Below are 27,620 nucleotides of genomic sequence, written 5' to 3' on the forward strand. Positions count from 1 at the left end.
TTGCCAAATAGCCTACTTGTGGATAATACAGGGTGATATCATATGTATAGCTTAGCCTTTCCTATGAAAACACCTCATCTGATGGTATCATACAGTATCAGTAGCATTGCAGCACCACAAAGTCACATCAAATCTTTATCCTGGCCAGGGTCGCTGTAGATCCCGAGCCTATCCCAGGAACACTGGGCAAGAGGAGAGAATACCCGCTAGATCGGACCCAGTCCATTGCAAACACAAATTCACACACTCACTCACACCTACAGTCCACCTACTGGCGTGCTTGTGGGAGGTAGCAGGTCAGGTATCGACTTTTGACAATGCCACTTATGCCCTCAAGTGACCCTATCTGAGCAACATCAGAGGAACTCAACTGACCAAATATTTCTGACTGACCATAATGCTTAGTGAAGAGTAAAGGAACAGGACTCATCCTGCAAACCTTAGAGTAAACACAGCCCCAATCATACCTGTGGATGTGCCCTGGATCGAATCCAGATGTCATGTGACTATTTACAGTACCTGCCAATGCACACTATACAACATTCTTACACAGCGAACTGAAGAACTGCAGAATAGTATTCACATCATCGTCTGTATTACATTCTGTCATTTTTATCAACTGTTGAGTGTCTTTCTTTTTCCATCACTCCACATCCATGTTTAAACAGTTGTCTTGCCAGAAGCTGGAATTTATCCAATTAACAGGGTCAAAGTTCAAATGCTTCAATTAAACAAGAAAAACAAAAGTGCTACACAAAGTATCACACAGCTGTCAGAAGCAGACAAACTCGACCGGACCTAAACGTATATGTGCTGAGCCTGTATTCCCAAAAATAACACAACCAGTGGACGACATTCAAGTCTATGTCAAAATGACACTGTTTATTCAAGTGACATGAGGCTATAACAAGTCATGGTTTCAATATAATTTAATAGAATATAAAACATACTCTTCATTCACAGTTCTTTAAAAAAAAAAAAATGTCTGGCAATACACACGGCAACTGCATGCTAACACACATGCTAAAGTATTTTTTTCCGGGAGGGTTTTTTGCGTCGGATGGTCTGATTGATCCAGGAGATGTATTTGGTGACTTTGGTGTAGACACCTGGTTTCCCTGTTCGTCCACAACCATCACCCCAACTAATAATACCATAGAGAAAACTCACTTCGTTACGCACACATGCCAGGGGCCCGCCAGAGTCTCCCTAAACGCACACAAACACAAACAATTTTATTTTTTTACATTACTGGAGATAGTGAAATTTTCATTTTTCACACCTTTAACATTACGCTACACTAGTACAGATAATGAAATTACAAAATAAATACTTGATGAAATTCAAAAGACAAAGAAAATAGATACATGCCCTTTAGTATGTTAGGTTTCACAGATGTTCCTTTATTATTACATGTAACAAAACTGGTCAAACAATATATGCTTATATAATAATATAAAAGATATAATATAGTAATAATAGAGAAACAATCAACATGATATTAATAATAAAGAGAAAACTAAATGATGTTAGTGTAACTAGCCATTATATCTGCCTCCATCTTCAATCTAATCCTCAGATTTTTTTTCCTCCAGACGTATTCATTCTCTTCTGTTCTATTCTGGTCTGGAGATTGAGATTTTGCCTCACTTCTACAACGTTTTGATAAATTACTGATGACTGAGTGATCGTCTAAACAACTATCTAGGTAATATTTTTCCAATCTTCAACTCTCCAGTATCGGTGTGCCTGTGTCTTCTGGGATGCTTTTCTGCTCACCATGGTGGTAAAGAGTGTTTATTTGAGTTGCTATAGACTTCTTGTGAGCTTGGACCAGTCTAGCCAGTCTCCTCTGTACTCTGTCTTTAAGTAGGAATTTCCACTGGCAGAACTTCTGCTCACTGGATGTTTATTTATTTATTTTTTTTACTTTTCACACCATCCAGCATAAATTCTAGAGACTGTTGTGTGTGAAAATCATATGAGATCAGCCGTTTATGAAATATTTAAACCAGCTCATTTGGCACCTATAACCAAGCCACGGCCAAACTCACTGAGGTCATACTTTTTCCCCACTCTGATGTCTGGTGTGAACATTATTAAATGAAGCTCTTGACCTGTACAGTATCTGCATGATCTTATGCATTGTTCTTCTTCCACATAATTGGCTGACTGCACAATTGAATGAATAAGCAAGGTACAAGTGTTCCTATTAAAGTGTCCGGTGATCGTATATTGACCACAGGGTTTTTGGAACTGACTCAAATTGGGTTAGTTTTACCTAAGCAACTGTTAGAGTGCAGCTACTTGTAATGTAACTGTCAATATTGTACCAGCATTTATCAGCATTACAACATAGCTGAAGACCCAGGACCAGCCAAATGATTCAATGATGAAAGCTTACTTTTCAATGCATTTGTTTAAAGTTCCTCTTTAAATACTCTCACTCTAGCTTGTCGTACAGAGTGCCCATGTGCTACTACATTGGAAGATTATGGTTCTCTTACCTGGCAAGCATCCACGCAGCTGTCACTACCTGCACACAGCATCCCCTCTCTCACCTCTGAGCCGTACACCTCGGGAGAGGAACACTTCTCATCCGGAATAAGCTTCACAATTCCCTCTCTCAGGGAGGAATACGAGTTTCCCTCTAAGACACACACACACATACACACACTAGTTTAATAGTCCAGGGGCCTATATGTTAGTGCAGGTGTTAATATTTTATGTAAGTTAATTTAGCTCAGTGTGCTGCTGAGAACACGTTTTCTGCTTACAAGCTGTCTTAAAGGAATACACTACTGTTATTCACTGTAATCTCTATCCACAGCTCTAGTGTAGGGCAAACAGCACAAGAATTTTTCCTGAACTGAGAAAAGAATACAAAAGGTTTTCACTATAAAGTCAGTTATACCAGAAATATCTGATTATCTACATTTACAAAATTCTGGCAACAGATGATTAAAATATGCGACTATGCTGTACTAAGCAATGTTGAACAAATGTCAGACCCAATCATTACACATAAAAAAATAAAATACTTTGGATGAGATAGAATGAGAGAATGCCTTATTAAAGCTGTTTTTATGTATAATTGTCCATCACAGTAAAAGGAATTCTGATCATTACACAAAACAGGTTTTGCTTTATCGAGGTATGCTTAGTCTTTTCAGTAACACAACACAACTTCTTTCCACCATTATACGAATTGGGAGCTTATTAACAATTACCAACATTCAGTGCGTTTACATGGACAACAATAATCCACTATTAACCCGAGTAAGACGATACTCTGATTAAGAAACTAGCATGTAAACAGCCATTTTTTATTACCTTAATCCGATTAAGTCATACTCGAAGTAAACACAAATGGAATTAAGACATGTGGGGTACTCCTGTTTTAGTCGTATTATCGACGTGTATTACAGACATGTACACACCTTAATCACATTATTAACGTCGTGTGAGAGTTTTCACCGCATTTTGCGACAGGACATGTACACACACGGCAGTGCTCAACCGTTTGACGGCAAAAAAGAGAGCACGGCTGCGTCCGAAACCGCGTACTTGCCTACTATAGCCCTGCAGTAGACGAAATACATGTATCCCGGCCATTATATAATAGGTAAGTACGCGATTTGGGACGTAGCCTACGGTTTCAAGCAGTCGTCTATTTGCACATACAGCATGACAAATATTTAACCGCACTTGAAGCGTTCATAAAAATTTTTTAATAAAAACACTCGAAGACGAACTGTATGTTGATACGTGAAATTCTGGAGGGACGTCGGACGTAATGACGTGTGCTGTTAATCGCTCTGTGTTCTATAACATGTAAAACGGGTACATGAGAGGAATATTCTAAAAGCGACTCATGTAAACACCTTAATCACAATATTGTCTTATTCAGAATAAGGTCAATAATTAGATTACTGCTGTCCATGTAAACATAGACAGTGTTGTCCATGTAAACATACTGATTGACTAAGAAGGATGTCTTAGCAGGCAAAGAGACGAAACAGAATTTTATCACAAAACCCGACTGTATATAGGATGAACATGAATTCACTGATCATAGTTCACCTAAATAAAGTTGTGATGTAAAAGGGAACGTTTTCAGAGGCATACAGCTTGTATGTCTTTCCCGCTTTACTGAATTGCCTTTTCCACCTGGTCAGTTTTATTGGTGTTTGGTCTGATCGCTGATGAAAAAAGCAGAAAAGTGTTGTTCAAAAATTGTACATGCTATGGCTAAACCATACAGTCCCATTCTAAAGTATTGGAACGGCAAGGCCAATTCATTTACTTTCACTATACTGTGAAGACATTTGTGTTTGAGATCAAAAGATAAATATCAGTAAGGTGACAAATCAGAATTTCAACTTTCATTTCCTCATACTGACATCCAGATGTGTTAAACAAGCTTTTGTTTGAACCCACCCATTTTTTCATGTGATCAAAACAAGTGACTGATGTTTCCTTCTGCCCATGTGTGCCCTGTTAAATTGATTGTTTAAAGAATTAATATGTCTGAAAGTCTACTCTTTGTTTGAGCCCTAGGTTTTGCCTGTGAAGGCTGCGTTTGTTGTTAAAAATGATAAACCAACATGAAGATCAGAAAGCTGTCTATGGGAACAAAGCAAGCCATTCTGAAGCTAGGAAAAGAGGGGAAATCTATCAGGGCCATTGCACAAGCATTGGGCATAGCCAATACAACAATTTGGAATGTCCTGAAAAAGAAAGAAACCACTGGTGTACTGAAAACCGAACATGGAACAGGTCGGCCAAGGAAAACAACGACAGTTGAATGGAATCAATTGGAATTAATGTTCCATTAATTTTGCTCACCTAAAAACTGGGTGGTTTGCCACAAAATATACCACGTTCTAAGTAACACATCTAGATGTAAATATTAGGAAATGAAAGCTTCTGATCTATCATCTCATATTCATCTTGTGGTCTCAAACCCAAATGTATTCAGTGTATAGCTAAAAAAAAGAAGAAGAAAAAAAACTTACTCCAGGTTATCCGGTTTCCTCCCTCAGTCCAAAGACATACATTGTAGGCTGATTGGCATTTCCAAATTGTCCATAGTGTGTGAATGATTGTGTGTGCTATTGTGCACTGTTATGGGTTGGGACCCTGTCCAGGATAGGATCCAGGCTCCCCGTGGCCCTGTGTAGGATATGCACTATAGAAAATTGATGGATGGGAAAAAAAGGCCTTGCCATTCCAATATTTTCAGAGGGGACTGAGTGTTGGCAGCTCTGCAAGTGCATTTAATTGAAAAGCGCTCTAGAAAATGTATTGCATAATGTTTATTGATGGAATTGCCCTACCAACAACTTCCATTGTAAGACTTTCCTTTGAGTTTACAGATTTGTTAGCAAAAGAAAGCCTTTCAAAATTCCAGTCTGTAGAAAACCCACACATTACACGTTTTTTTACTATAAGGCTAAATAAAGCTAGATTATTTCTTTAATATCATGACATTGCAGTCACATACTGCTGGTTTAAATAGCAGAAAGGTGGTGTGCAGTGTGTGTGTGTGTGTGTGTGTGTGTGTGTGTGTGTGTGTGTCCACTTACTCTCCTGCATGTGTCCCCAGCCTGTGATAGTGCAGCATGTGTAGTCTGGGAACGTCATGGACTCGTCCGGCAGACAGATTGGCCGAATAAACTTGGTTTTACGAGCACAGCGACCATTAACCTTCTTCAGCTTCACAAGGGCTGTAAACCACACACACATACACATACACACAAAATTAAATCAGCAAATTGCCAACTATTAAGCTTTAATTTATTAAAAAACAACGTCATACTTTTGTTATCCATTTATAGTTAAATTTACTGTCATGGAAAGTCCATGAAACTGGTTATTACTTATGTTATAGCAGCTACAAACAATAATTTCTGTCCCCATCCTCTCAGTTTCTCTCTCCAAAAGGTAAAGATAAAAATGCAGGTTACAGAATAACCACAAAGCACAACGGTGGAAAACGCTAGATACAGTGCCCCCACAATTATTGGCACGCTTAGAAAATATGAGCAAAGTAGGCTATGAAAATTTTTCTTTATTGTTTAACCTTTTGATCTATTGTTCAGAAAAATTCACATAAATACTTTGCTCTCATGGATATCAAAGAATTGCAAACAAAACACATGTTTATATATATATAAAAAAAAAAAAAACTTTCAGTCAATACTTTGTGCTACCTCCCTTATATGAGTCTTGTCCTATAATGCCTGATGAGGTTGGAGAATACATGATAAGGGATCTGAGATCATTCCTCCATACAGAATCTCTCCAGATCCTTCACATTTCGAGGACACTGGTGGACTCTCCTCTTCAGTTCACCCCACAGGTTTTCTATGGGGTTCAAGTCAGGGGACTGGGATGGCCATTAAAGGACCTTGATTTTGTGGTCAGTAAACCATTTTTGTGTTGATTTTGATGTATGTTTGGATCATTGTCCTGCTGGAAGATCCAACCACGGCCCATTTTAAGCTTTCTGGCAGAGGCAGAAATTCAGTTTTCATTTAATATCTGTTCATTTAATATCTGTTGAGTCCATGATGCCATGTATCCTAACAAAATGTCCAGGTCCTCTGTCAGAAAATCAGACCCAAAACATTAAAGAGCCAGCACCATATTTAACCATGGGCATGAGGTACTTTTCCACATGGCTACCTCTCTGTGTGCACCAAGACCACCTCTGGTGTTTATTTTGAAAAAGCTCTATTTTGGTTTCATCTGACCTTATTCCCGATCCCATTTGAAGTTCCAGTAGTGTCTGGCAAACTGAAGATATCTGAGCACCCAATCTTGAACACCTGATTCTAATTGTATGGATTTGAAGGTGTGATAAATGTAAGGGTGTACTTACTTTTTCCATGTGACTGATCTGTTTTTTGTTAATTTAAATTGTGAAAATTACAACAAAATGTTAATTTTACGTGTAATTTGATAGAGTATCAACTTCATTAATAAGCACTGTTTCAAGCAGGATCAAACGCTTGCTTGTCCAAATATGTCAAAAAAAGCCAACCATTTCCCTGGGGTGTACTTATTTTTTTCATATGACTGATTATGTGTAGCATCCACCATACCAAATCCCTGTGAATTAACTGTTACTACTGTGATCTGATTTGCAGCCAAAACTACTATCTGAGCTGCTGTTATAGAAAATCAATCAATGCCTTCTAACCAGTCTTTGGAAACACTGCACATGAAGTCATGTTCTGTGCTTGCTATTTAAGGCCACTTACCAATATCATGCACTGTTGGGTTGAACTGAACGTACTGGTGGTAGAACTCATACTTTTCTATGCCATACGTTTGCGTGTTGGAGCTTGAGTCGTTAAAAACGTGCTGACCAAGGACTACACGCACCGCCGACAGCAATGGACTGAGAGATGTAGGAGAGAATGAAAGAGATGGAAAAGGTCAGGAATAAAAATTATTCAACCTAAGTCAAATATTCAGCATGTGATTTATTGGAGAGTGAATGTAAAGCACACATTCCCATATTTCTCCCATGTAACCCAATAAATAAAAGGCCAATAAAATCAACCAATACTGTATTTCCACAGCATCAGTTAAAACCACATTTACAAATTAATGCTTCTGTATGTTGAACAGCAGTGAAACAAACTGTATGACACAGCAATTTACTTGCTTGTAGTGCATGCTAACCTCACACGTTTCCTAAAAGTTTCACATAGTAAACGATTTAAAGAGAGCAAAATCATTTTTTTCGAATCGGTTTTTCCCAGAAATTTCCAAAAATGGGAATATTTATTGCTGTGACTGTTTCTGGATTTAGGACTCAATATTCCATGCAAAATATTTTGAATTTGATTGATGGGATTAGTATTAGTTTTATATTACTGGTGTATGTTTGATTTCTGGCCATATTCAATTCATCACTTCTTGTACTAATCTGTATTATTTTTCCACTGGTCAGGCCTTATAAAGTGTACACAGACACACACACACACACACACACACACACACACACACATACTTGCGGATGAAGCAGTGGGCGGCCGACACGACCCAGCAGGATGAGACGAGGCTGCCAGCGCAGAACTCATCGCCGATATACAGCGCCGCCATCCAGGGGTGACAGCCGGCCATTGCCGAAGTGCCTCCTATGATTCGTCCTCGAGGAACTCGCTTTGGGTGTCTCCTGCCACAGCTGGGATTTGGAATGGGCACAGGAGTGGGAAGAGAGGTTGGCGTGGGAGCTTTACGAGAAGCTATAAAGGGAAAGGAGAGTCAGTTCTTACTTATATACATATACAAAATCATTCAAACACCTAGGGGTAATAGAGCATTGTTAATCCATATATATGTTTTTGGAAGGTGGGATGTAACCAGATAGTACCCAGAGTTCGAACCATAGGACCCTGGAACTGAGAGGTAATCGGTATTTAAGTTCCAACGTGCCCACATTGGGGTGTTAATGTAGTGAGTGTATACTGTAGAGTATATAGAGGGCCATTTAAGACTCAGTCTGATGGTATGTGAGGCGAGGCTTAAATATAAACAGTATCTCTGAAAAAAAAAAAAAGGAAAATTATCTGAAATATTTACTTTGAAATGACTTTGACTCACATGACACACTAAGGCAAGATGGCACATCACAGTATTCCCAGGAGATCACTCCATTATTCATTGTGTAACACCAGGGCTTCTTGTCATTATCAGGGTTCCTGTGCACACACCCAATCACAATACAAACAGTTACAAACGAACACAATTGCATTTAGGCTAATACGCCATAAGTGGTAAAAATCATCATCCAATCAGAATGCTCCTACAGAAAATATGTCATCTAATCAGAATCCTTAAACAATAATGGTATCATGCAGTTAGAATGCTGACACAGCAATTTTATCATCCAATCAGAATACCGTTACAGTAAATTAATTCTGTCAACTACAAGAAGGACCTGAGTCGTTTCTATAATCTATTGATCTATTCTATGCACTTGCACTTTTGGCTGTGGGCCTTATTCACAGTTGAGTTTACGGCTGCAACTAACGGTTATTTTCATAATCGATTAATTGGCTGATTATTTTTCGATTAATCAGATGGGGGCAAACTTTCAGTACCATTTTTCTTTTATTTATAACTAAATCCACAAACTGAGTGTTACAAATATAAACTTCGGACTAAAACTTTACACAGCTGTTTGTCCAATTATATAAGACTGAAAAGAACACACACACACACCAGAATATATATTATTAATTTAGGACTGTAGTTTAATTCAGTGCTTGTTGTGCCTCCATAAAAATAATGCATAAATACTTATATATAATAGAAACTAATATATAAGTTTATATTATATAATAGTATTTATGTATTACTTTTTATAAAAGGTAACATTGACATAAACAGTAAAATGAAGAAAGTCATTGTCGGTGACTCTGGGTATCTGGGTAAGCTAGCGGCATCGCATTACATGCGTATGACGTCATGCGCCGTCGACTAGGAAACGGCTTATACTTACACTAGGAAGCTAGTGTTCCTTTTGAGATGATATTACCTAATTCACACACTAGACAGTAGAGTACATAGTGCATAGTGTAAGTGTATAGTACATCATTTGGGACACAACTTTAGTATTTATTCTCCGATGTGTGTTTTTGGAACAGAAGTAACGTAGTGAGTAAATGCACCCCGTGCCACGCACAGACCAACTAATCGATAATGAGATTCATTGACAACGATTTTAATAATCGATTATTATCGATTTTATAGACTAGCTGTTGCAGCTCTAGTTGAGTTATACACAACCGGTCAAAAGTTTAGACACCCTCATTCTTTATTTTTATATTTCAGTTTAAATTTATATTTTAAAAAAGTAGTGAGGATTTAATACCATCGTTATTCAGACCTCAGACTAAACTACAGACGAGAGATATACACACAGGGTGGAGTCTGCTAAAAAGAGAGGCGTTTATCAGTTACACTTGATTCTGACCCTGCACTTTCTATACATGTGTGATATCAACTCAAACGAGGAGCGGTATTAAGTCCAGCTCTACTGTCTGACAGATTGATGTAACCACAATATATCATGCCGATATGTTTGTTTTGGGCCGTAATTTCAGTAAATTAATTCTTTCGGCTTACTGTACAACTGTGGACAATACTAGAAGGTCAAAGTTAAATATACCAATATGACACTATTAATTAATTAATTAGGTAGGTAACAGAGTACAGCTTAATTTAAGGAAGATTAATGTAAAAAAAAAAAATAAAGTTTTGTGCTATTTTTTATTTTAAGTTGTTGAATAGTGAGGGAAGCCACATTAAATGAAACCAAATTTACAAAACTAATGTGATCACACTGCAACTAAGACTAATTCTGTAGCAATATTGTAGCACCACTAGACTCCTACCAGATGTTCATTTCAATGCTTAACATCATCTCATTCATATATCAAATTTATCTTCTCACCATCATCAACATTTTTTATTTTTCATTTATCTTTTGAGTTTTTTGACAGCATTTGCCAGCACATTGAAAAGAATAAAAAAAAAAAAACTGTATCTGCTTGTTTAGTTTGCATTTTCTATCCCCCCCCCTCCCCCCCCCCAAGTTCTTTTTGGGCTTAAGGGGAAGTCATAATGTTTAAATGTCTGGACACTATTTAAAAACCTTGTCTTAGATGTTTCCACTCATGAAGAAATCTGAAAAGGTATGAACTACCCACAGGTAATTTGTACAATCTGAATGGGGAGACCGAGAACTTAAGTCCCTGTGTGACCCAATTTTGAATACGCACAACATTTGGAAACAAAGTGCTGTTTGCCATTTCTATTAATGATCAGTTGATCACTGCTGTTGTTCAATGTTGTCTACTATCAATCAAATAAATTTAACATTATACAGAATCCTATATGTAGCTGTGTTAGGTTACAGTTAGTGTTATAGCAGATGCATATGCACATGGTGCACTTATTCTAACCTGCAGAACGCATGGTCCCCGAGTCCCCGCTTGGAGGCATCCTGTACGGTGTCCGGCGAGAGCTCATTGTACATGAGGTCTGAGCTCCAGGGCAGGCAGGGGGCACCAGAGAGCGTAACGTTCACAGTGCCACGATACTGTACACCTCTGTCCTTATAGCATTTTTCCTCGGGTGCTAAACCAAATGCACAGACACTTGATCAGTGATTTCGTGTTTGTGTGTGTATGTGTGTATGTGTGTGTGTGTGTGTGGTCAGTGTTTGTATACTTACAGATGCCACAGTATGGTCCTCTGTAGCCTGGTCTGCAGGCACACACTGCCTCTCTTGTTGCTTCGATTATTCTGCAGGTTCCTTCATTCTCACAGGGATTAGTTAGACATACTACCCCCCCCCCCCACACACACACAGAAAGAGAAAGAGAGAGAGAGAAACAACAGACTAAGAATGGTATAAGAAATGTGAGTTACGTTTGTGTATTTATAACAAAGGTACTACCTCCGTAACGTGTGCGCTCACAAGACACTCCGCCTCTGCCGCATTTGCACTGCTCGACGTTACGCAGGTGGATTCGTCCCCACACCTCCCCGATGTTGTAATGCCTCAGGTGTAGAGGTTCATAGCATTTTTCTATTAATCAGAGAAAAGAACAAAAATGCAAACCATCAATCGAAAGAGGGGAAACTTTTCACTCTGACCAAAATGCAAAACTCACCAATACACCAATACTGCCACCAACTGTAAGCAGCTAAAAGTGATAATGAATTACAATGCGATATGATTTTATATGGTCAGAGATTGAACAGACACCTTACTAAATACCTGTCAATTGCTTAAAAAAAAAAAAAAACCTCAACAAGAAACCTATAACAATAATAATAATAAAAAAAGAAATGACCAGAAAGTGTTGATTTATTTTCTATAACTGCAAGGTTATAGCTGTTATAGAACAGTTGATGGTGAAAGTTTCTTTGAGGAGACATTTATTAATTGTTGGAAGGAGTCTCCAGTGTCAGCGCTTTATAGTCAGAAGTAAATCCGTAACTTTTTTCGGACATCTTCAGGACAGAGGACTTTGCGCTTTACAATTTTTTTTTTGATAACATAACCATAAAGCACACTTGGTGACAAACTGCATTTTTGATCATGTTAACTTCAGAAGAGAGAGACAGTAGAGGTTGGCGAGGTAAAGACTGTTTGTCTTTGAAGTGATAACAGAAACTAATTTATTTGGTGGATGTTAGCCAACATTAAACATAACTATAAACTAATAAAAATCATGTCATGTTCTTTAACTCTTTTTATCAGAAGACAAAATAAATTTAATTTCGGCCTGTTTTGGGTTTGCCTGCATTCAGCATTGAATTTATTTGTGATGTCACACTCCACAGTAGTGGTTAATGGCTCATATGAAAGTAGACACTGGGGGCTTTAAAGCGCACCTATTATGGTTATGAAATGTGCCTAATTTTGTTTTAAAGGTCTCATATAATGGATTTACATGCATCCAAGGTCAAAAAACACTTTAATGTGCTCATAATTTAAATTGCAACATTAGACTTTTTCCCCCCAGTGTCACAAACGACTCGTTCAATCATCCGTTCTAAAGGATTCATTCTAAATTCCTCCTTTCAGAGAGCACACTCTGCTCTGATTGGTCAGATGTCCCAGTCTGTTGTGATTGGTCTACCGCTATCAGTGTGTTTCAAAAAGGAAACACCCACTACCGTAACAAGTTTTAGCTCCGTGTGTTCGGAAGCAGCCGATGAAGACCAGAGTTGGGTTTTTTGGTACAAACTTACATAGGTTAGTACAGGAAGTAAGTCTGGAATCACTAACGATTCATTTCAGCTGTTCAGAATCGCTTTCTTCTTTTGGGAGTCGATAACTCTGTTTGTCGTGCGCTTTGATTTTTTGAAACTTTGCAGACGTTTTACATTCACAAACAGCTCTATAACACACTACATGAAAGGTAATATTTTAAAAACCATAATAGGTGCACTTTAAGAATTTGCAGTTTTTCATAAGCACAGGTGTGCCCAAAAGTTTGCATACCTCTTGCAGAATCTGCTAAATCTTAATACTGTTAACAAAATAAGAGAGATCATAAAAATCCCATGTTGTTTTTTATTTAGTTCTGTCCAAATTTCGCTATTTCACATAACAGAAGTTTACATATAGTCCACAAGACAAGATTATAGCTGAATTTATAAAAATTACCCCGTTCAAAAGTTTACACACCCTTGATTCTTAATACTGTGTGTTGTTACCTGGATGAACAACATACTGTTTTTATGTTTTGTGAGAGTTGTTCATGAGTCACTTGTTTGGCCTGAGCAGTTAAACTGCCCACTGTTCTTCAGAAAAATCCTCCAGGTCCTGCACATTCTTTACATTTCCAGCATCTTCTGTATATTTCACTCCTTTCCAACAGCGGATATATGATGTTGAGATCCGTCTTTTCACAGTGAGGACAACTGAGGGACTCGTACACGACCATTACAAAAAGGTGCAAATATTCACTGATGTTCAAGAAAGCAACATGATGCATTAAGGGGGATGTAAACTTTTGAACAGGATGATGGGTGTAAATTGTAAATATTTTGTCTAAAGATCTTTTTTTTTCATTTAGTACTGCTCTTCAGACGCTAAATAAGATGGTTACATGTCTCCCAGAAGACAGAATACTAACACTTTACACCAATCATCCTGTTCAAAGGTTTACACCCCCCTGGCTCTTAATGTATTGTGTTGCCTTCTTGAGCATCAGTGAATATTTTTCCTTTTTACTTTGTACTTGTCCTGCTGTAGGTCTGTGGCACGTAATTCAACGAGTGAAGCACATGACTATTTCCCTTCAAATTATTGAATAAAAGAATTTTCATATTTTGTTACATTGTACCGAACATTTCGTTCTTTTCCAAACTGGATTATTCTATTTGTCACACGATCCCAAAGTGTGCTACAGAAAACTTTAGTTCTGACTTTTCTTATGTTTGTTTCATGTCTGAAAAATTAAGTTGAAATGGAGACAAATGGGTACAAAATGTCCACAAACTGCATTTTATAGGTTTTAAATATCTATTGTGGTCTAACGAGAAACAGACCTAGGTTCATGAGTGGGTCAACTGGAGCCTAAACAGCTTAAATGACTAAGCTGGGTTTAGATGCATGTACATGTCTGCATTCTTATTATCCGCAAATGTGACTGAAGTCTGAAAATAACCTTGGCACTTGACGTTTGCAATGATTGGACTGGATGTTAGAATTAAATCAGTTTATACGGTCAAAGAAAGTGTGTGAGCAGGACATACTGGAGTGAGGCTGAGATTAAAAACATGGCTATTGGCTATTATTGTAAAAATGCACACATGCAACCATGAAAAATTCCTCATAACTAAACACAGATGATCAGCTGGACACAATCCGTAATTTAGAACTGAAAGTCCTTGTAAGCGAACAGACAAATGGCAGAGATAAAAGAGCTGGCAGATAGGGGAAGGGTGTAAAAAGTGAAACGTGATCATTAGCCTAATAAAAGAGAGGAGTATAGACGAGTATAACTGGGTGTGAACCAACCTTTTAGAACACATATACATAGCCTTTTCCCCTCCAGACTTGGCGTAAACCTAATCTGGAAGTATCTACCCCAAAGCTAGTTTCAATCTGTGTCCACACGCAATAACTGGCATGTGAGCATGTATCAATCCCAATATGGACTCACTGGAATGCAAATGTTTGACGTGAATGGTGGCGTTTCAGTGTGTTGTGGTTTTTAACTGTGATTCACTCACTCAGCTCACACTTGGCTCCTGTGAAAGCATCTGGACACATACACTCAAACGAATCCCGGTAAGGAACTGCAGTACACACCCCGCCGTTCTTACATGGGTTTGGATTGCACAGGCTTTGCTCGCTGATACTGTGGAAAACAGCTGAGGGGAGAAAGAGAAAGTCGTCAGGATCTGACTTCTGTATCTGAGTTTACATCAAACAGATGGTCCACATGGGGACGTTCCACTGAGTCATTGTTTTTTTGAAACCGCAGACAAATCTAAAGGCCCTTTAAAAAACTGCCATGGCTCTAAAAAGGATGTTGATTATATAATACGAGCTGCAATATTGGAAGGAGATCCTTAGATAAATTATTTTAGGTCACAGTAATGTGCGTCCAGTATCAAGTGGGCCATGTCAAGTGGGCATGTTCTGCATAAAATCACAGAATACAATTAGAGCATGGGGATGAAAATATCCACTTCAATTTACACATATTGTATTATCTTGTTTGACTTATAAATATAAACACAAAAGTTTGTATTCATAAGCACAAACAAAGATATGTTTTAAAAAAAAACAAATATAATAGGGAACAAAAGTATTAATTACCAACTTAATGGTATGGTATTATGGTATTTAGTACTTTACTGCAAATCCATTGCTGGCAGTTCCTTTGCTTTGAGTAACGTTACTTTAAGACATTAAGAAGAAATTTGTTTTTTGCAAAACTGTGGTTCAATTTTGGCCCACTCCTCTTGACGTGGACATGCAATTTCAAAATCCTCTACAAATAAAGTCAGGAGATTACAGTAGCTAGGACACGCAAGCACCATCATCTTCTTGTTTAAAAACCTGTCTGGAGTTTTTATGGCTGTAGCTGTGGAGCCGTTGTTTTCTCCCCAAATTCATTAACATGGCCGATGACATTAAATTCTCCTCTAATACAGTATATCCCAGTACATCAATCCACTCATGTTTCCTTAGATGACATATAATTACCCCCGAACATATATTATAATGCTCCCAGCTCCATACTTTACCGTGGTTATGATGATCTTGGGAACATACACACAAGCCTTTTTCCTCCAAGCATGACAAGCTGATTTATTGCCAAAGAGTTCTAGTTTTCGTTCTGTATTGTCTAAAGGCTTGTGTGCAAATTTAAAAAAAAAAAATTTTCATTGTTTATTGTTCTCTGTGTAACTGTTGTTCCTGTTGCACTCAGGTCATCCTACAACTCTTTTCAGGTGACTGCTGGCGTCTCACTTACCTTCCTGTCCACTAATCTGAGACTAATCTGAATAAGTTCTATTTAAGTGTTGATGTGATTGAACAGGGTTTGCAGTAATCAGGCCTGGTTGCGTCTAGTCCAGCTGAACCCCATTATGAATGCAGTTTCATAGATTTAGGGAATTAGCAACTACAGGGGCAAAAACATTTTCTCACAGGCTCAGTTGTTATTGGAAAACTTTTTTGCTTCAATAAAGAACATTATCATTTAAAAACTGTATTTTTGTGTTCTCAGGTTGCCTTTGTTTTATCTTAGATTTTGTTTTAATTTATGAAACAATTTAGTATGAGATATACACAAAAACAGAAGAAATCAGCACAACACAGCACCACAGAAAAAGTCTCCAGAAGAATGTTGGTAGATGCTACCAGCCAATTTTCTTATAAAACTGTACAAACTGTACCTGAGACTACTGATGTTTTTACTGATGTTAGAGAGTAACAAGTAATTTTGAAGCTTAGAAAAGACTCACACTCACACAAACACACACACACATATACACACACACACACACACACACACACATACACACACAGTGCCCTCCACTGATATTGGCACCCCTGGTAAATATAAGCAAAGAAGGCTGTGAAAAATTGTCTTTATTGTTTAATCTTTTGTTAAAATAATTCACAAAAATACTCTGCTCTCATGGATATCAAACAGTTGCAAACACAACACAGGTTTATACAAAAACAAACATCTTTGTTAAATATAGGTGTGCAACAATTATTGGCACACTTTTAGTCAATGCTTTGCACTACCTCCCTTTGCTAAGATAACAGCTCCAAATCTTCTCCTATAATGCCTGATGAGGTTGGAGAATACATGGAAAGGGATCTGAGACCATTCCTCCATACAGAATCTCTCCAGATCCTTCACAGAGGACGCTTGTGGACTCTCCTCTTCAATTCACCCCACAGGTTTTCTATGGGTTTCAGGTCAGGGGACTGGGATGGCCATGGCAGGACCTTGATTTTGTGGTGAGTAAACCATTTTTGTGTTGATTTTGATGTATGTTTTGGATCATTGTCCTGCTGGAAGATCCAACCACGGCCCATTTTAAGCCTTCTGGCAGAGGCAGTCAGGTTTCATTTAATGTCTGTTGATATTTGAGTCCATGATGCCATGTATCCTAACAAAATCTCCAGGTCCTCTGGCAGAAAAACAGCCCCAAAACATTAACATGAGGTACTTTTCCATATGGCTACCTCTCTGTGTGCGCCAAAACAACATCTGGTGTTTATCTGATGTTTTGGTTTCATCCAACCATAGAACCGAACCTATTTGAAGTTCCAGTAGTGTCTGGCAAACTGAAAACGCTTGAGTTTTTTTTTGGATGAGAACAGAGGCTTTTTTCTTGAAACCCTTCCAAACAACTTGATGTAGGTGACTTCAGATTGTTGTTTTGGAGACTTTCTGACCCCAAGGCGCAAACATCCTCTTCACCATGCGTTGAGATAATACAGACACACATCCTCTTCCAGGTTGATTCACAACATTTTTAGTTAACTGGAACGTCTTAATTTTATATATATATATATATATATATATATATATATATATATATATATATATAATATATTTTTATATATATATATATATATATATATATATATATATATATATATATATATACATGTGTGTGTGTGTGTGTGTGTGTGTGTGTATATATATATATATATATATATATACACACACACACATATCACGCACACACACACACACACACACTGGGGGAAATAAGTATTGAATGTGCCAACATTTGTTTCAGTAAATATAGTTCCAATGAGACTATTCACATTAAATTTTCACCAGACTTTGGTATTAACTCAAAAAATCCAAACATTAAAGTCCATAAATGAAGTTATGTGTAATAAAGCATGATGACAGGAAAAAAGTATTGAATACGCTGAATGAAATTTATTTAATACTTAGTGGAGAAGCCTTTGTTTGTAATGACAGCTTCAAGGCGCTTCCTGTATGAAGAAATGAATCGCCCACAGTATTCAGGTGTGATTTAGGCCCATTTTTATAAACATATTGCGGGGATGAGCGTGAGCAGTGGAGTGCATTACCTATTGTTTTCTCTGTGACGATGGAACCTGCTGCCCCCAAGTGTTTCTGGAGCTCTTTCCGAGTGGTCCTTGGCTCTTGGGCTACTCGTCTGACTATTCCTCTGACTCCCTGGTCAGAAATCTTGCGAGGAGCTCCTGTGCGTGGCCGGTTGATGACAGAGTGATGTTGCTTCCACTTGTGGATAATGGCCCCAATGGTGCTTACTGAAGGATTCAGAAGTTTTGAAATATGTCTGTATCCGATTCCATCAATATGTTTTGCAACAACAAGGTTGCAAAGGTCTTGGGAGAGCTCTTTGCTTTTATCATAAGATGTTTCTTGTTTGACACCTTGGTAACGAAAAGCCTTTTTATACACCATCAATTTACTAACCCATCTGATATTAATCTGCACAGATAGGGCCGTATAATTACTTACAGATTGCAGCTGGCTCCTTGCCTTACCTTGCCTTGGAGAACAGCTTTTTCTTAGCGTGTTCAATACTTTTTTCTGTCATTCCACTTTATTACACATAACTTTATTTATGCCCTTTAATGTTGTGAATTCTTTATATTTAAAGAATATTTATAATGTCTGGTGAAAATTTCATGTGAAAAGCCTCATTGGAAATATATTTACTGAAAAAAATGTGCTGCTTTTCCCAGTGGTGATGATTACTTCATAACCTGGATAGGTAGTCGGCCACTAGGTTCTGCCTTCCAGGGCAATGCACCTGAAAGGTAGGACAGGGTTGGAGGGCCAGGTACCATCTTTTCACTAGGGCATTGTGATCCTTTACCGAGTGGATCCATGTCAATGCTCAATGGTCTGTCTTCAGGTCAAACTCCCTCCACAGGAGGTAGTACCGGAGAGCTTCCATGGACCACTTAAGAGCAAGACACTCTTTCTCTATTGCTGAATACCTGGTGTCTCTGGACAATAACCTACAGGAGCTCAAAGGGGGAGAATCCCGTCGAGGCCTGAGGTACTTCCCTATATGCAAACAAGACCAGGGTAGCCACTTGTCCCAGTCCTGCCCCTAGTCCACAACGAACTTCCGTACCATGGACTTCAGGGTCTGATTAAATCTCTCCAAAAGTCCATCAGTCTGTGGGTGGTAAGGACTGGTTCTCAGAGCAGTTATGCTCAGTTGCTGGTTGCTTTCCTCAGACGTGGAGTAAAGTTTGTCCCTTCATCCGTCAATATCTCCTCTTGGTTTGTTCTGACCAGCTGCCAGAGAGTATTGCTAACCAGTTGTAAAGTTACCATTTTAATAGAGGTCCTTAATATTTCATATTTTGGGGTGTCCTATGGTTTAGTAAACTTCTACCTCTTAAAGGACCTTTTAAGCAGCTGTGGAATTTTTTAAAGGCTAAAAATTGTAGCAATTCAATAAAGTAATCACTCTGAAAAATCTTTCAATTTAAAATAATAAGCTAGTTTGATAAAAAGTTGGAAAGCATTTGTCCATGTCAAGTATCCAAAGAGTCAATTCGATGCAGACCTGGCAGTGGGCAAAAGATGAGTGGAGTTGGAGTCTGGTCCATATATAATATATACTTTTTTTTTGTTCTTATCTATAAGTAAACGACATTATGTGTATAAATCTGAAGTGAATATATGCACTGGAAGTATATCAAATAACATAACCAAAATACTTAATACTTACTGAATGTGTTTTTTCTCACTGTATATTTCACATTAATATCGCATAAAAATGCAGTAATGCCCAACATTTTCTACAACAAAAATCTGACTGTATTTCAATTACTAATCCAAATACAACTTGATAGTGATAACAATTTTCAAACCCAAATGTGCATGTTGTGTGTAAGTTAATTCTGGTTAATAATTCTCAAACTTGTCTTTATTTATGCCCATATATATAAAACACAATGCCAATTTAACTTATTAATAAGAACTGCTTAGGATACTGGCATGGTTTTAAAATTTATTCTACAAATGTATAATGTAGTGTAACTTTGTCATTTTAACAATATACTCTCTGTACAAAAAATGTTAAGATTTTGTAGTTTCATACAGTTTTGCAGAACACAGGGCTGGTTTCTGTGCTGATTTTTTCAAGCAGACCTGGCAACCATAGGCAGGACACCTAATATTCTTGTGGTAAACGTTCTGGTACTTTATGTAGTGGAAACATTTATCTATCCATCGATCCATCTATAATATGTAGTACAATGACGAATAATTCTCATCCAGTACTTGCGTGCAACTTTTGTGTGCTTCGGTAGTAAAGCACACACATACTGGAAAATTTGCTTCCAGCTGCACGAGTTAGCATGTTCATTCATCTAAACATGCTGTGTCGAGTGTTTAGATTTTGTTTTTTACATCACCACTACACTTATTGCTCAAGTGCATGGTGACACAAACAGATTCCACCCACAATGTGCATGTTCATGAGCTGAGTAATGCACTCCTTACACAGTTTGGTGTGCGTAAGAGAGGAAGAAGGATTTTTCCTTACTGTTAAAGAGGCGTGTGTGCGAACTACAATATCCCCACTTCATGTCCCGGTCGAAGTTGTTGGTAAGTGAGCACCTGGAATGAAGGAAAAGTCCAGATGTGTGCATGTGACATTGTCAGAAGGCTAATTCAGTCAGACAGATAGAGCAGATGTAAATCTGAAAGGAAAGGGAGAAACTTTCCACCAGTCTAAACAGATAACAGACAAGATTATAATAAATAGATTATAAACGTTATTTAACAGACAAAAAAAAAGGAAACATTTACTGAACATTTATGGAAGTTTATGGGAGTCTCCCGTGTCAATGTTTTGTAAAGGGCTTTTTTACTATCTTCAAGACAGAAAACAAAAGAAAGGCTGGTGACGGAATAGCAGTTTATAGCTGTTGTGAAGTGATAATAGGAATTAACTTGTCTCATCGACATTTGACAAAGTTAAATGCTTAAAAAGTATGATGAGTCGGTGGTATAAGAGGAATGAAAGATATACATGCTGTTGTTAGAAAATAAGCAAAGCCCCAAAGCATTTTATTCTGGATAACATGTACCACAATATTTAATCATACCGAGGTGCTAATATATACAATGGGGTCCAAAAGTGTGAGCCCTGAAAAGCAGAATCTTTAAAATATTAACATGAATTTCAGAGTTTCTTAGTTTTTGGTTTGTCCCATTTTTGCTTTAATGACAGTGTGCACTCGAGCTGGCATGGTCTCCACATATGATCCATTTTAGGTCAAATCCATTGGAGTGTATTCTGAACACATGCTTCAAATAGAAGCGATTAGGCATGAGGAAAATCTGACTTTTGTACAAAGCAGTTAACATGGTCAATATCACACATTACATTTAAATAGGGATCTATAATTTTAACATTTTCTTTACTTTCTTTGTTCATAATATTTCAAAATTCTAAAACCTTCTGTTTAGCAATTTTAAATGAAAAATAATTCTAAAAAAATCCTAGATTTTCAGTGTGGTTTCAGACTTTTGGACCCTGCTGTACCGACCTCCTGTCTCAACTATAAATTATTCCATAAAGAATCATCATTACACAGTCAGTTCATTGGCTGCATTAGATGGTATAACTATGTTACTTGTGTGTAGTTTGACTGTTTATGTTGGGCAAATTAACAAGGCAGACTTGAACAGGATGATAAGAACAACAGATCTACCAAAGTACAGCTCTGTATACACAGACTTTTGTAGTTGCCTACAAAAGCTGGTGAAATCAGTCATAGCTAAAAAATAAAATAGTCATGGCTATTGCTAACTGCACTAAACCAAAGGTACTTTCATGTGTCCAAACACTGTTATGCCTAAGTATGACTGCGTCTTAAAGCTTGCTGGTTAACAGCAAAAAAAAAAACAAAACTACCAGATCAGATGTTACCAGATGGTAATTCAACTAGCAAGACCAAATTTATCAGGAAGGTTTTGATAATCAGCCAGCATGGCTATCTCACAAATCTCACTCTCTCATTGAGGAACCTTTCTATAAGCTACTTGCCATGTCTAACATTTCCCTTCAGTAACAAATTGTTCTTTGGTTGCCTTTTGTGTAGCCAGCTAATACAACTTGACAAAGAGTCAGAAAATGAGCTCTGAAAATGAATGTGAATCAGCAGACATGTTATGGTGATTAAACTTTGGCATTGGGTAACTACAGACATTTAAACTAAACCACAACCCAAAAGACAAGCAACAACAGACTACAGCTAAAGAGAAAAAGAAAACCCACTAACAATCAGCATCACTGGTATGTGGTACACATTATGACTCATGTCAGTGTTTATAAAATTTAGCTTTAGTTTAAGCTTGACTCTAGCTACAGTCATATATATAACTAAACAGATACAGGTTTGGGAGGTATGAGTTGTATTATACGTGGCTAATATGGGAAAACACGAAATAGTGTAATGCTGGGGCTTCAAGGAATGCAGACATCACTGGTTTAAAGCCGAGAGAGCCAGTGGTTTCAAAATTCTATTCTCTTTTAATCCCTAGATGGCTTCCATACTGAAGACTATTAGCAAAGGCTTTCTACTTAAAACACCAACAACCTACACACACACACACACACACACACACACACACACACACACACACGCACGCAACAGTGCCCTCCACTAATATTGGCACCCTTGGTAAATATGAGCAAAGAAGGCTGGGAAAATTGTCTTTATTGTTTAACTTTTTGACCCTTTGTTCAAAAATTTCACAAAAATACTCTGCTCTCATGGATATCAAACAATTGCAAACAAAACACAGGCAGATGGTGGAAATGTCCATTTTCCACCATCAAGGCAGGACAATAATTAAGAAGATTCTGTATGGAGGAATGGTCTCATATCCTTTGCCATGTATTCTCCAACCTCATCAGGCATCATAGGAGAACAATCAGAGCTGTTATCTTGGCAAAGGGAGGAGCACAAAGTATTGACTAAAATGGTGCCAATAATTGTTGCACAACTATATTTACCATTTTTTTTTTTTTTTTTTGATAAACTGTGTTTTGTTTACAATTGTTTGATATCCATGAGAGCAGAGTATTTTTGTGAAATTTTTTTGGAACAAAAGATCAAAAGGCTAAACAATAAAGACAATTTTTCACAGCCTTCTTTGCTTATATTTACTGTCCAGAGTGTTCAGTGTTTAGTCACCCAAACAAGAAGCAATTTATCTAGATCAATTATAGCTCCTATTCATATTTCCAAATATGGTTGGTATAAATATTCTAGCAGGGCTGTCTTCTTTAAATATAAATTACATTTCTGACATTCACATCAGATTATTTGCTGTTAACAAATATCTTAATGCGGAATATTTGAGCCTAGACTGTAAATTCTTTGTGGCCATTCAGTGACAGTCATGTCCGAGTTGTACACAGTGAAACGCTACCTAAATCTGATCTGGATTTGTGCTGAATAGTATCAGAAAAGTTCACTAGACACGGTATCAGAATATACTACGAAGCTGGGATGCACTGTTGCTGCTAGTCAAAGTGGGGTCCTTTTATTATAATGTTGGAAAGATTTCCTTTTTTAAGGATCAGCAACGGTCATGTAAGAACAATGGAAAACACGTACAATGAACATGATGAATGTGCATATGCCCAGTGTGTAATGGGTGCATCTGAAATGCGTGTGCACCACTGTGAACTTGTTTCCCATGCAAAGACTGAGAAAAAAAAGATGTGTCTCCTTCATCCAAAGCCTGAACTTTCTAGTTTCAGGTCTTTTGTGCATTTTTTAGATGTAGTTTGAGTGGGAATTTTCCTGTGACCTGGCAACCCTGAGCACTACCTTCACTGATTTCAAGTTTCCAACATAAAAACTTTGACTTTTTTTGTTTCATCTTCTGGGATCCCAGACCTCACGCACAAATGAACAGTGCCTCTCCTGTTCGTATCTGTATTTGTTTAGAACGTATTACCTGTTTTAACTAAATAATGTATTCATATTCATTTACATCCCTAGTGTGGTATGTTGTGATGACATTCATTCATAGGTTAGACAACCTCATCACCATATCATTTCACCTGATGTGTATACACGCTGGCATTTCTTTGCTGTAATTTTCCTTCTGAAAAACCAAGCTAAGGCACATGCAAACATACATAAAGAAGCAGAAAGTGAAACTGATCAGACTAATGACTAATGTAGACAGAGAGGTAAAGGCATATTCTGGAATACATACAATAAATATAATGTTCCATGGTGCTCAGTTTCCCCGAATGCCGGGGGGGGGGGGGGGCGTATCATGTCCTCAGACAGTTTGGTACAATCCCTGATAAAAACTGCTTTAAGATGTTCCAAATGTGACAGAAGAGAAGTTCTCTTAAGCTGTAACTTGATATCAGCCGATCTACTTATGAAAAGGATGCAATGAGTAAATATTTTAGGGGCAGTAGTAATGTCAGACATGCACATACACACACACATACACACACAAACTCACCCCTTGTAAAAGGTGGAGTCTGAGAAGTGTGCTTCGAGATTTTGTGTGTGCTTCTGCATAAGTGAGGTTTCCTGATTGCGTCTATACTGTATGCAAGACTGATTTTGTGTACTGATTTTGTGTGTGTCCACAAAGATATCTGACTGTTTTGACCTTGTGGGGACATCTGACTGGTCCTCACAACTAAACTAAAATAGGTTCAGTTACTGAGGTTAAGGTTAGAGTTAGAGTTAGATGTAGGCATCACATTAATAATTTGCATTAACAAACATGTGTGTGTGTGTGTGTGTGTGTGTGTGTGTGTGTGTGTGTGTGTTTGTGTGTGTATGCGTGTGTGTGTGTGTGTGTGTCATGTATGATGTAGAATAACTCACCACCGCCTGCCAGAGTTGAATGTAATGCACTGATGATAAAGAGTCCCACCCAATCTGAATGGAAACTTACACTCCCTTCCCTCTATGGTGAGGACTGAAACACGCATACACACAGAACACCATCTGACATTACACGGCAAGATGAAACATATCTAAAAGCATCAAATATTTTTTAAATCATTAACACCCATTAATGACAAATGGTTGGCACTGCACCGCTGCACTACATCACAGTGTAAACTGAAAGCCCAGCACTGTTTGTTGAAGATCTAAAATCTTTAACTTTATCAATCTTTAACTTTATTCAACTGCATTCTTTTTTCAAGCAGCCACCATACCTTTTTGACTTGCCGTGACCGACTGTGTGGAGGTAAAGATCTCAATACCAGGAGGCTGCTTGTGCTTCAATGTGGGCAAAGAAAAACAAACAAACAGAAACTTGAATTAAAATTATATCATGACAAAACATTTCATTCTCTTAAAGCATTTGTGATGACTAGTAAGTGTGCAGGACACAAATAACCATATCTTTCTGAAACAATATTCTTTTTAAATCATTCTTCTGGCTCTAAACGATTAGTTGGTCCAACTTGCAAATAGTGTAATCAGTAATCCCTATCATCAAAGATTCAATCAAAAAGATTCAATTGGCATGGTGTATAATGGTTCACACTTAAACTGAGGATAATCATGCTTAAAAAATGGAAGCAATGGAAATAAATGTTGTACAGAATGTACCTAAATGGCAAGACAAAAATCTGAACAAATCAGTGGTTTGAATTATTTTACTGTATTGAAGTAAATGACATGAATCATTAAAAAAAATTTGCACATCACCCAAGCTGACCTTTCAAGCTAGTCCCCCTAATATCACAAGTACTATTTATTAATTAAAATCACCCAAAGCGATAATATTACTTATTATAAAGCTGCATTAATTATTTGTGAGATAAAAAATAAACTGAATATGAAAAATGAAAACCATTCATCATTAAAAAGAAAAAGGAAAACAGTTCAGTAGAGCTAGCGACCAAGCATTAGCTTGCTATTAAATAAACTAGCTACCATTGCAGTGAGAGACTGTTGTTGAAAAATGATAGCTAAACATAAATGAGTAGCTTGCTAATACATCAATAAATAAGTTGTTAAATTGTACTACCTAAATAGTACAGTATAAATAGTTAAATATTGTTATACCCTCTACAACACGTGACTACATACACTACATTCACACCAGTAAATTGAAAACTTTGGTTCAATCTAAGACCCTTGGGTTATTTGGTTTCTCTCTGTGATTGAATTAAATACAGTATGTATAACCCTCCCTGCTGAAATCCCCCCCCCCCCCCAAAAAAAAAAAACAAAAAACAAAAAAAACAAAAACAAAAACAAAACACAGAAATTCTAATGGTTTAGACTACACTACAGAAACCATTAAAAACCATTACCAATTGGTTTCCATTACGTAGTATGACGTATTAAGCACTTAGCTCCTTACTGATATCCACTAGACATAACACACAATAGAAGGCAGAAATTCCCAGCAGAGACCCACAGGGATGGATCATTACAGTTTCCATTCAAACCAACACCATTACCATTATAGCCATTACAAATTCTACAAGGGTTTCTATTTAAGGGTTCTTTATTTCAGCAGGGCTGCAACAAAGGGTTCTATGAAGAACCATTTCAGAAAAGGTTCCATGTAACTTCCTTAAGAAATCATTCCGCTTAGAACCTCATTGATACAACATGGTTTCTGAAAAGAACCCTTTACGGCTGTGTTAAACATTGTGAGATGATGGTACCAGTTTGGGATTTTGAAAACCCCTTTGGAGGAGCAGTGAACCAACTTTTAAAAAAATAATAATAAAATAAATAACAATAAAAAAAAGATAGTTTACAAAGATTAAGGTCAAAATGGTTAAGACCTCCTGAGGAACTGTTTAGGAACTTTGGAAGTGTAGATGAAGAGAGAGAGAGAGAGAGCGAGAGAGAGAGAGAGATGAGAAAAAAATGTGTTTCATGACTGAAACTAAATCCCTTTAACTTATTAAAGTTACTTGTAACTGAACATCTTCCCCTCAGATCATTTGCCGCCACTTACCAATCGCACGCCGCGCGCGCCGGGTTGCAGCGTCAAACACGTCAGACACGAGACGAAAATTCGCGCGAGAACCGACCTCTCGAGGACGACCATTTCTGGGCGAGCTGCGTCTCCTCTCTGAAAACCAGTAAATACAGACAGTATGCAGAAAGAGAGAGAGAGAGAGAGAGAGTCCTCCGCTCAGAGTAGTGTCACAATCCGCGCACTGAGTTGTGTTAAAAGCTTGCGTCATTTTGGCAGAGGACTCTTGGTACGCTTGCGCCCATCGCGGGGGCTGTGAGCATATCTAACCCTGTAGAGCCTCTGTGGACTCACACACCTGAGCTGAAACCGCACACTACCTGGTGTGGCGTGCTGTTCTGACATGCACTGGCTCAGCGGTTTCACTTCAGGTGGTGTAATATTTGACACAGGCCACTATACGGTCAGGTAATATGTGGGTTGCAACTCAGCTCGAGCGTTGCCAGAACCACGTTTTTTCCCCTCAGAATTGGGAGGTTTTGAACTTCTGAACTGTGACCACTAGTTGAGTTGTAAGGTTGGAATTTGGTCTTTTGGATTAAAACACACTTCCGTAGAAACAGA

General features: G+C 37.8%; 1 protein-coding gene across 1 annotated transcript; it reads right to left on the minus strand.

Moving 5' to 3' along the window:
• Positions 1-14: 14 nt before the first annotated feature.
• LOC128604239 (hepatocyte growth factor activator) lies at positions 15-27,470 on the minus strand. Its single transcript, XM_053619210.1, has 14 exons — positions 27,036-27,470; positions 25,267-25,330; positions 24,929-25,022; positions 20,596-20,669; positions 14,779-14,919; positions 11,483-11,614; positions 11,258-11,368; positions 10,986-11,160; positions 8,620-8,717; positions 8,027-8,261; positions 7,269-7,408; positions 5,589-5,729; positions 2,508-2,650; positions 15-1,209 (listed from the first exon to the last, which is right to left on the minus strand). Exons 1-14 carry the CDS (start codon positions 27,126-27,128, stop codon positions 1,024-1,026), a joined length of 1,827 nt encoding a protein of 608 aa, XP_053475185.1. The 5' UTR covers positions 27,129-27,470; the 3' UTR covers positions 15-1,023.
• Positions 27,471-27,620: the final 150 nt, after the last annotated feature.

Source organism: Ictalurus furcatus, chromosome 29, assembly GCF_023375685.1.
Source record: "Ictalurus furcatus strain D&B chromosome 29, Billie_1.0, whole genome shotgun sequence".
Classification (NCBI taxonomy): Eukaryota; Metazoa; Chordata; class Actinopteri; order Siluriformes; family Ictaluridae; genus Ictalurus; species Ictalurus furcatus.